The 10,753-nt window shown below is 47.0% G+C and overlaps 1 protein-coding gene across 1 annotated transcript in view; it reads left to right on the top strand.

Annotated features, from left to right (window-relative positions):
* Positions 1–10,268, top strand: part of LOC104547298 (lysine-specific demethylase PHF2-like) — a gene marked incomplete at both ends in the record, with an annotated part of 36,402 nt that extends 26,134 nt beyond the window's left edge. Inside the window, 5 exon segments of the mRNA XM_010192921.1 lie at positions 1–72; positions 5,906–6,183; positions 7,723–7,818; positions 8,675–8,784; positions 10,007–10,268. The exon segment at positions 1–72 is cut by the window's left edge and continues 8 nt beyond it. Of these exon segments, the coding sequence (XP_010191223.1) occupies positions 1–72; positions 5,906–6,183; positions 7,723–7,818; positions 8,675–8,784; positions 10,007–10,268 (818 nt within the window).
* Positions 10,269–10,753: the final 485 nt, after the last annotated feature.

Below are 10,753 nucleotides of genomic sequence, written 5' to 3'. Positions count from 1 at the left end.
GAGGTCAGCAGGAGTCCTTGATCTTTTGCAGGCAAGCAAGGAAGTAGGGGGTTTAGAGTACAACACCAACAGGTGAGCACCAAGGGATGTTTTTTCCTCTTAGCCGTAAACAAAAATCACTCTTTTGTGGTTGTGTGTGTGTGAGCGAGAGAATGAATTTTGGAGCTCACTAACTGCTTTTTCTCCAGTAAGCAAATTCTTCCTTTATCCTGTGATCTGGAGGGAGAAGTGGAAAAGTGCGTGGGAAAGATTTTGGTGGTATAATTTAAACAAATAGCGGCATTTCACATCTGTAAATGCTGAACATTTTAGCAATAATACTATAATAGATGAATCATTCAAAAGGAAGAGCAAGCTCACTGAATGCAGCTTGAGGGCATGAATAATGTTTTTTAATGTAGTAATAATGTAATAAAGAAATCTAAGTGGCCAGCATTCCTTACATAAGGCATTGTAAAGTGCTATGCAGTTCCCCAAATACTGAATGTTTGAAAGAAGAAAATAGGAAACTTTCTACCCTTCTGCACACCTCTGGTCATCATCCTTCTGCCCACCAAGCCCTGGAAAAAACCGAACTCTTTCACTGGTACTTCTGTACCTAAAATGGAAGTGCTTGCCTGGGCTTGGTTCAAGTTTCATATGTGACCATTGTAGGTGGACATTGAAGTTGACACTGGATGTTTTGGAACATGGTCAATAAGGCACAGCACTAGATCTTTTAGTAATCCAAACAATGAGCAGTGAAAAGAAATGCACAATTGGAAAATACGGTTCCCAGACTCAAATGCTCCAGTTCAGGACTGTCTCAAAACAAATGTGTGGGTTCATCAGCTCTACTCCTTACAGGCCAAGTCTAATCTTAAACAACTGATGCAGCAATTAGTTAATAGAAGCACACGTGTTATTTCAAAAGAAGCTAGTGGGAATCTTCACATATTAAATGTCTTGCTTAACTCAAACCTTAGGAACAAATCCCCAGGAAGGGGTTTTGGGAATGTCAACTGAGTTTGTGGTTTCCACGCACAGAGTGGCACTGCAGACATGAACTGCTATGTCTCATGGCCTGTGCTCCCAGGTAGTCTGCTCGTTACGTAGATCTTTGCTGCTGCAGTCATAACTGAGTGATTTGTCCCTGTCTGTAGACAACCAGAGGTTTCCCCTGAGTACTCTCCACTGCTCCACAAGGACAGCAGCCTTGGTACTTTTGGAAGTTGTGGGCTCTTGGTAAATTGCTGGCACAAGTTTCTAGCCTTCTTAATTGAAGTTTAGTATAGAGTAAGAAAATTTGTCAACCGTTGTTGAATTAAAAGAAATCTGCCCTGGCCACATTTGCAGTCCTAACCATTCCATGCATACCAGGGTTTGCTGCCTGCTTACGATGTGCAGGAGTGCAGGGGTAAGCAGAAAAAACAGGTTTAAGAAACAGTCCTCACAGATTCTCTTCGTTGCTTGGGAGGTGTCTTCTGCTGCCTGCAGTGGGTCAAAGCTGCTGCTCGGTAATGGAGCAGGACCTAGGCCTTTCAGTTTTCCTGCCTTCAGCCTGGGCTCTGTACCCAGTGTATTTGTAGGCTTTGTGGTTTCTGGAGTCACAGTCACAAATGCAGTCACATAACTAAACCCTGCATGAATCACTGCAGTGTGTGTGGTAGCTTGGTGGGAATGTGTCGTATCAGTTTTGGCTCCTGTATAAACAGTTAGGCTTTGGCAGTGTGTGTTGCAGCTTGATTGAAAAAAAGCTCATGATAAATGAAATTACTGTGTTTCATTTCATAATTATGCTGGGCTTTTTAAATGGCCATTACATGCCTTTTTTTAAAAAAAGGAAGAAACATGATACGCAAACACACTGTGTTGCAACATAATGCCAGTGTGGTCATGTCTGACTCCCAGGATTTTCCCTATTGTAAGGCAGATAAAAGGTAGGCATCTGTATGTATTTATATACATTTACATATAAACATGTATGCATGTTCTGGATGCTCCACATAGCAGTAGTGCAGGTGGGTCTGTGTGGAGTCTCCCTTGCTCACACAGTGCTCTGTGCAGATGAGAGCCAGCTCTCAACTGGGAAGCTTGGAGCCCTGTCAGACCAGCGCTGGAGCTGCTGACCCCAGCAGTGACTTTGGAAGCAGTTCAGGGCTTTTGGGGATATCGACCTTCTGTGATTTGCAGGAAACTTCATTCTAGGACTGTCATTTGCAGCTGACCAAACCACATGCCCTGATGGCATTGCCTAGATTGCTCTGGAGAGCTGCATCTCCCATACTTGTGTCGATGGTAGAGAGAGGACGGAGGTCCTGCAGAAAGGGTGCTGTGAATGTGGGAACAGTCTGAAAGAACTGAAAATGAATATGGAGAAAAGCTTGGAGGGAATAGTAGTCATGTGAACTTGGACTCGGCAAAATTATTTGTTGTTTCCAGGTCTGATTCTGTTTTGTACAACCATAACTTCTCCAAAATATTGATAAGTCATCACTGACTTGGCTCCACTTTGTGGTTTATTTGCATTTGGCCACAGGTAGGGTCAGGGGAAATGCAGAAATGACAGGGAAATACTATCACAGAGAGAGGATGGTGATTTATTGTCTTCCCCTTCCATGCACAACTGGTTTTCAGTAGTTCTTATTTGAAGTATTCCAGAGTAATGGCAGTTGGAAGGGACCTCGGGAAGTCACCCAGCGCAGCCGCCTGCTCACAGCACAGCCAGCTGCAAAGTTTGACCTGCTTGTTCAGGGCATTGCCCTGGTGAGTTTTAAATATCTTCAGCGATGGGGTTCTGGAGCCCCTCTCTGTGAGCTGCTCAGCCACCCTCAGCAGGGACCTTTTCTTCTTGTGTCGGGTTGGGATTTCCCCTGCTGCAGCTTGCGACCACTGCCTTTCATCCTGTTGCTGTGCACCACCAAGAAGGGGCTGGCTCTGTCTTCTCTGTAACTCCATGAGATAGTTCTTGTTTCAAGTTGCTTCTTATTTGCATCTAGAAAATGCTCGGTGGTTCCTCTGATTTTCTTTTGCCCTTATCTATTTTTCCCCTAGCCTGAAGATGAGACTGAGCGATGTTATTCAGAGGCAAGGTGAGACATTGTGTGAGCTTGCTGTCTCTCATCTTCACCTTGCCTTTTGGTCCTCCAGTTGTTTGTGCAGACAGCATGGAGAATGGGGAAGAAGCTACTCCTCAATGAGCAATGTTCTGCTGAAATTAATAAATTCCGTTTCTAAATATGAGGATATAGGTGAAAGGCTCAGTAATTGCTTATGGAAGGAGATGACCTGCCTAGAGATGTCGAACTTTCAGAGAGAGATGGCAGTAGTAGCGTTAGTTGTGAAAAGTGAGGCAGCGGCTCCCTGCGTGATCTCCTCTCCTAGCTTCAGGGCGTGGGGATCGTTCCTGTGCTTTGTGCTCTTCCTCCCTGATGAAGATACTGCTAGCAAAGGCAAGCTGTTCTGGGACACTGCCGTGCTGAGTCTTAAACCTAACCCAACAAACAGTTGCAGAGAGCACCGTGTGTGGGGCGCAAAGCTGTCTGTGCCATGCAGAGCAATGTCTTCTTCCTCAGGTTCCCACAGAGATGAGTTGCCCTTTCTTGCACCTCATCACACGGTCACAACTGGCGCTGCAGAGTGGTCAGCCCTGGGGAAGATTTGATTTGGGAGGAGTTTTAACAGATTTTCCCTTCTGTCATGGTGCTTCTCTCCATTAATAATGTGAAAATGTGTGGGAGCAGCAGCAGAAAGGCAGATGTAGGTGATGAGTTACAGAATCATAGTATGGTTTGGGTTGGAAGGGACCTCACAGTCCCTTTAAGGTCCCTATGATCCTGTGACGATGCACGTGGCTCGTTAGCCAGCTCATGAGCTCAGGATGCTCAGTGTGGGTGCAAGCTTGACCTGTCAGGCTCCATACCAGCCCAGTGTGGGCTCTGGGTGGAAGCTGGGCCTGGCAAATCTTGGACTCTTCCTCCACAGCCCAGCCCTGTGGGTCATTCAGGAGGCCACTCTGCTGCTTTGGCCATGTCTCTTTGGCCATCTGAGTGGTTCTTTTGCCTGTGGTCCGTGCCGTGGCTGCAACCGAGGTTTACTGGGTGGTGCTGGTTGCTGCGGGAGAAGCTGGCTGTTTCCAGTGTGGACCTCTTTCAGTTCCTGCACTATACCCAGCTGAAAATCAGCAGATGCTTGCTAGACAGCAAACAGTTACTGCAGTAAATGAATCTCTTAATCGCGTGTCCTTGTCTTTACAAGAGTAAAAAAAAACCAATTAAATCTTGAAAAGAGAAGCCGTGCAAAACACTGAAGTGGAGCCCACTGCAACAGGCACCAACTGCTACCAGAGGGTTTGTTGAAGTGTCTTTTTCATTCCCAACACCATTTTTTAGCTTGGGAAAAGGAAAGCAAGGCTGCTGGGGTTTGCAGAGCAGTGGCAGGGTCTGTGCTGTCACCGAGTGTCACCTTGCAAGGTGTTAGAAGGGCCCTTGCTGCTGGGGAGGGAGCAGGGGGCAGAAGTGCTCCTGCTCTCGCTATCATTTTACATGGCTTTTAAGTCACAGTTTAATTTCTTCTTTTTTTTTTAAAATCAATTCTGAAGCTACAGAAAGGGGATATGGACTTCCGGAGCTTAAAAAATTGCTTCCTGATTCTTCTTGGATTATTTTGGTTTTGCTTAGAAACCTGAAATACCTCTAATGGGAGTACATGCAAGCACATGCCCTAATGAGAAACACTTTGCCCTGTGTGCAGCTCTGTCTCTTTGAGCCGCTTCACCCGCACGTTCAGGTTGTGGTTTGACTCAGAACCACTGGGCTTGATCGTATCCCACCATTTATTTGTTGAAGCTTGTGTTGCTTGAGGCAGTTCCTCTCTGATTTGCTCATTTAGTGGTCAGTGTTTGATGGTCTGTTTGCAGTGTTTTGAGAGTTTGGTGTTTGCAGAAACGGTTAGAGGAAAAAAATGAGAGAAAACATGTTAATTTCTTAGAGATGGTGCAAAATACGCCTTTGACAAGGAGAAGGCTAAGGTATCTGGCACGATAATAAGGGATTAAAATGTCTCTTTCCTGAATAAGTTTTTCGATCTCCTTCTATTTGTTGAGTTGATAGCCGCTAACACCAGTCTTAAATCATTTTCAGGATTATTTATAAATGTAATTAGTGCCCAGAAACTCTCATTATGTCTTGTACATTACTCTATCCAGAGTCCTGTAATGGTTTAAAGTGGATTAAATTAAGATAAATAAGAGAAAGCGATGTGGTACTGCTAATTTACTTGGGAAATGCTGTGTGTTAGTGGCTTCTACTGCATAGCTGTAAAAAATATCATAATCGCAGCAAGGTTTTTTTGCATTTCGCTATTTGCCCAAACTCCAAAGTTCTGGAAATATCTGATGATGTGTTCTGCCTGTTGCAGAGTTAATCTCTGGTGTTCTCTGATGAGATTATCGTTCTTCTACATCCTTCTATACTGTGGGACGCATGCTTTCCCACCTCGCTAAGCATACCTGCCGGTCAGAATCCCCTCCTCATTTGACCTCAGCTTATTCAGTAGGAATGTATTCCTGTCTGTAGTAGATGCACAGTGCATGTTGAAAACTGGCAATAAAATGCCAAGAAGCAAGTTCAATGAAATCAAGGTTTCTACCCACCCTGCAGTCCACCCATCCAGTCCGTATCTCTCCAGCATCTCCTGTAATCAATCCATCCCACGTCCACACCAGAAAACCCCAGATGTAATGTGCTGCCTGTGATACTGCTGTTAGCATAAAAAATAACTGGTGTCACTTGTGGCATGCCCAGCTGCTGGAATCAGGAAATCTTTTCTAGTACCACTGTGCAGTGAAAGGAATCGAGTGTCTGTGAGGAGTTCGTGTTTTCTGGATTCGCTAATAGCTCCTGTATTTCTCCACGTTTCCCTGCAGTCAGCCGCCTGCCTCCCCCAGCACGCAGGAAGCAATCCAGGGCATGCTATCGATGGCAAACCTCCAGTCGTCAGAGTCCTGCCTCCAGACGTCGTGGGGTACCAATCAGGCGAAGAATAACTCCATCTCCACACAGAACTCTAAGAAAACGGGTGGTGGCAGCAACAAAAATGCCGGCAAGCGGTTACTAAAGAAAAGCACAAAGAACAGTATTGACATCGAAGATTATGATGAAGATCAGGACCACTTAGATGCCTGTTTTAAAGATTCAGATTATGGTAAGTACAAAAAACTGCAAAAAACCAAGAGGTCTGCACAGCAAAATTAAGCAAACACTGTAGGATACGTAGACTGATTACAGAGCCGGTGGTGATACAGTCATCCAGATAGACTGTATTTGAGGCATGTCACAATCAGAAGATTTTAAGAAGTGTGGAATCCCACTGAAACTGCAGCAGTCAGCCAAGAAACAGGAAACTGTCCCAAAAATGTGTGTCAGGTACTGGTGCTTATGACAGAAGTGTCCTTGTCTGCACAATAGCAGTAAAATATCTAGCAAAGATAAGCGAGAAGTTGAATTTGTACTTGGAAAAGGGATCCAGTGGTATTTTGAGTGCTAGCAGAGAATGCAAGCATCTGAAGCAGAAATGGGCACAAAGCCACTTTGCACCAGTTACAGCAGTTTTGCCACAATAATCTCCAGGAACGTTTTTGAATATAAGATGTGAGGAAATGAAGAGAAGATATCATGTGAAGACTGATAGGGACTGGAAGGCCTGAAGCTCCAAAGAGGCCAAGAAGTTGGTAAAGGCTTATGCTGCATAGCAGGAGAGCCTATGTGTGTGTTTGTCTCCTTGGCAAGCATGGCCATCGGAAATTATTTGCTACAATTGGAAAAGTGGAGTGTGCTTTTTCATATTGTTAACAGAGATGCTAAGGCAAAATGGAGATGCTGTGACAGGTTGCAGAAGAAGCCTGCCCAGCCTTTTAGGATGCACTGGGATGCAGTGGTAGTGCTGGGATGTGGTTTGGGAAAGAGCAGCTCCATGAAGCTGTTGGACAGGGGTGCGAATTACAGACAGATGGGTGCATTTGCTCATTATGTGTCTGTGCTGCCAGGGAATGGAGAGTCTTTGTTGTGAGCAGGCTTGATTTCCAGAGGCTCTGTTTGTGCCACATCTGCTCAGCAGACTTCTAGTGTCAATGGCCAAATGCCACATCAATGCCAGAATCACCAGTGATGTAACAAATGGCAACTGGCAAGCAAATCAAATGCATGTGAAAAGAAAATACAGAAACTGGGACAAAATTTAGACAGATAAGTTAATGTTTATCCCAGAGGCCTGTGAAGGGTCCTTCAGTAGAATGGTTCACATCCATCTTTTGGATACTCACACTGTGTCTCATTTCTCCCTGCCTGACTGTGCTGGAGTCACACAGGCCAGGAAGGTGCAGTGCTGAAGGAAGCGGTTGGCTTGACGTGTCTTCAGTACCAGCCTAGCTTGAGATAAGGAAACCTGTTCATGTATCTTCTAGCTGTGCCACCGCTTCACAGGCAAGAGGAAGTCTGATTTTTCCTGTCTGAGAAGTTTCACTGTGTATCTTAAAAGCAGCTTGTCAGAGTTTTATGGCAGCAGCTCCCAATTGTAGTGTGTGGGTGAGAGCAGGGGAAGTCCCCTGAGTGCTGCAGCTGTGTCACCACTCAGTGGCACCGCTGGGGGACCTTGCTGTTTTGCACTGGTACAGAGCAAGTGGGCGTCTATGCAGGGTAGAGCTGTTTCCTACACTGAAACTATTGCCTTTGTTTCCTACTGTAGTTTACCCTTCTCTCGAATCAGATGAAGATAATCCAGTGTTCAAATCCCGATCAAAGAAAAGGAAAAGTTCAGATGATGCCCCTTACAGTCCAACAGGTAAGTCCATGTTGTCTGTGCTGCCCAGATACAGGCTAAGTCATGCAGGTCCCTAAAAAAACAGTCATTTTTCAAGGAGTGTGGAAATTGCAAGACCACATTAATCCTTTCCAGCGCAGTGGGAGGTGATACCGTGCGCTGGGTCTCATGCTGAGCAGTGGTAGCCTTCCTCCATCAGTCAGTTGGCAGGAAAGGTGTTCCTGGGTGTGGTGCTGGTTTATTTTTCTTCACACTCTTGGTGATGGTGGCCACCATAGCAGTGGTACAACAGTGAAACCCCAGACAGCTGAGTAGCTGTGGCTTTCAGGTGTTGACTCTGTAAAGAGTAATGAGAGAGAGTGTGGGAATAGTCTCCTCTGGGTTCAACCAAAGCTGGTGGTCTGGAAGGGTGTTTTTGTTGCAGCTCACCAGAGGCAGTGATAAGGGATCCTAAGACCCCTTTGCTGTGGCCCACTAAGAGGGGAGTCTCCACAGCTTGCTGTGTGTGTGACAGGCAGCCTGTGGCACTGCATGTCCACCCCCAGCTGATGGGGTGGTGAACATTGTCCATTTGAAAATTATTCTGGAGTCGCTTATATCTGTAGTGTAGGCAGAAACCTCCCGTGGCTTTGGCTTCAGGTAGCCGCAGCAGCCAGTGAAGTTGCTCAGCTGTGTCACATCTTTATTGGCAGCGTCTCCTTAAGCTGCTGTGATGGAGGCTGTCAGCATCTCCTGCCTTTGCACATGTCCTGGGGAAGGAAGGGCAGAGGCTGCGGCAGCCCTGGCCTCCCCGCTCAGGAGGGCAGAGCCTCACTGCCCAGTGTGTGGTCATGCTGCTCAAATACGTGCATCTCACCTGCATCTGCTTTCCTTGTAGCACGGGTTGGCCCCTCGGTGCCTCGACAAGACAGACCGGTGCGAGAGGGCACGAGAGTCGCCTCCATTGAAACTGGACTCGCCGCTGCTGCCGCCAAGTTGTCACAGCAGGTGAGGTTGCTTGAGAAGTCGTAGCTGACAGGAAATGAAAGCCCTCTCCCCCAGCAGCAGAGCTATGCCCAAACAGTGGTGCAGTGCCAGTCCTCCTCACTGTTTATTCGTGCCAGTGACACAAGGCGCAGCAGTCTCAGGGGAAATAAATGGGATGAAAGTCCGATAGTGTGGCAGCATGTCTGACAACACCGCAGCGCAGAGCAGGTGATGTGTCGGAAGCATAGATAAGTGTGAGTGAGCAAGTGTAACTACCAGGCTAGGGCAGAGAGAGGCTGCCTGTAAGGAGTGTGTGTGAACTGCATATTGATGCGTATTTGAGAGGCTGACTGGTGAGATTGCCTTGTCTGTGGAAATCGGCTGCTGGGAAGCATAAGGATTTACTTCCAAAGATTTGATGAACTATGGGTAACTATGGGTCAGTTTAGCAAAGATATTGAGGCACTTTGGGTGTTGATAAGTGTTCGGTCTCTGAAGAGGTCAGATAGATGCTAAGCACCTAACGCATATAGGCCCCACAAAGGTGACACCATGAGGCACGAAGGTGACAAGGTCTGCTGGAGCAAGGTTGGTGAGACACCTTGGCAAGTTGTTGGAGATGCAGATTTTGGTGGCATTTGGTTTCTGTGATGCACATTGTCGAGTAGAAGAGCTCTAAGAACAGTAGCAGGGTTTCATCAAGAAGTGGACTGAAAGTAGGCAAGGGAAACAGGATGGTGACAGGCCACTGTTCTCATCGTATGTGTGCGTAAGTGCAGTTACAGGCCAAGAGATGATGTGTGTGTCCTAGCAGGAAGCAGAGTCTGTGAATCAGTGGGATGTTTAATATCCTCCATGCTATTGTGAAAGTGTATGAAGATACCTGAAGATAGGAGGTGCCAGTTTTTGTGGAACATTGAAAGGCTTGTTCATGCAAAACCATGCTGGTCCCTCAAGGCAGGGTCATTTTGGTCCTGGCTGGCTCCCACTCACCGCAGTGTATGCAGAGTTAAGAAACGAGGAGGCTCTGCACAAAGCACACACATAGATGCAAGAAAGGCAAACGTGTGTGCAGCAGAGCGAGCTGTGAGTGAGATGGTATCGGAACAGACCCTGAGCAGTTTGTACATGGCAAACTTCGTGGGTTTTCGTTGTATCAGGACCCTAAGCAACGCCGCTGGCCCTTGCCGTAGCTAAAGGTCTTCTGGGGATTAATCTGAGCTTCATGTTTGTCATTTTAAAGGAGGAACAAAAAGGCAAGAAGAAAAAAAATACCAAAAAGAAGCTGTCAACCAACAACGCGAACAAACCGGCTCAGGAAGGCAGCTCGCCAGAGCCGAAGCTGGAGTCACATGCCAGCAGCCTCACAGATCACGAGTACACCGCAGGGGCCAGCACCTTTGGGGTCGCCCAGCCTAACAGGGGATCGCAGCCGATGGCACCCGGTGTATTCCTCACACAGAGGAGACCCTCATCATCCTCGCAGAACAATGCCTCCGCCAAAGGTACCAGGAAATGCCTGGGGTTATGGTGTAGGAATGGGGAAGGGTGAATTGGTCATGTAATCCATGCCTTTTGCAGGGCCCTCATGTGTTGTGTCTCTCATGGGTATGTAGAAGAGCTTCAGTAGGTCAGATCTGGTCAGAGATAGGGCCCATGGTCTTGGCTGTCTTGGCACTGTGGGCTTAAATATGGGTTTGTTGCTGGGTATGAGGCATCCCATGCTGGGAAGTACTGGTGAGCATGCCCCAAGGCACCTGAGGAACACCTGCAGTGGACACAGCACAGTCCAGCCTGTCTGGAGAGGCCTTGTCCAGGGGAAGATGCATCTGTGAAGGCCATTCTGTCCAGGGCTGGGTGGTGGGGTGGTGTTTGTACACCAGTACCTGTGTGTGAGGACATTCCTGCCCAGCAAGTGTAGATCTGCACGCCTGTCTTGAGAGTTGCCACAAGGGAGCAGAGGAGTGTCAAACCTTGGGAGTAACACAGC

Source organism: Mesitornis unicolor, unplaced genomic scaffold, assembly GCF_000695765.1.
Source record: "Mesitornis unicolor isolate BGI_N332 unplaced genomic scaffold, ASM69576v1 scaffold22869, whole genome shotgun sequence".
Taxonomy (NCBI): Eukaryota; Metazoa; Chordata; class Aves; order Mesitornithiformes; family Mesitornithidae; genus Mesitornis; species Mesitornis unicolor.
Note: the sequence above shows the minus strand (reverse complement) of the source record. Positions and strands in the feature narration are given on the sequence as shown.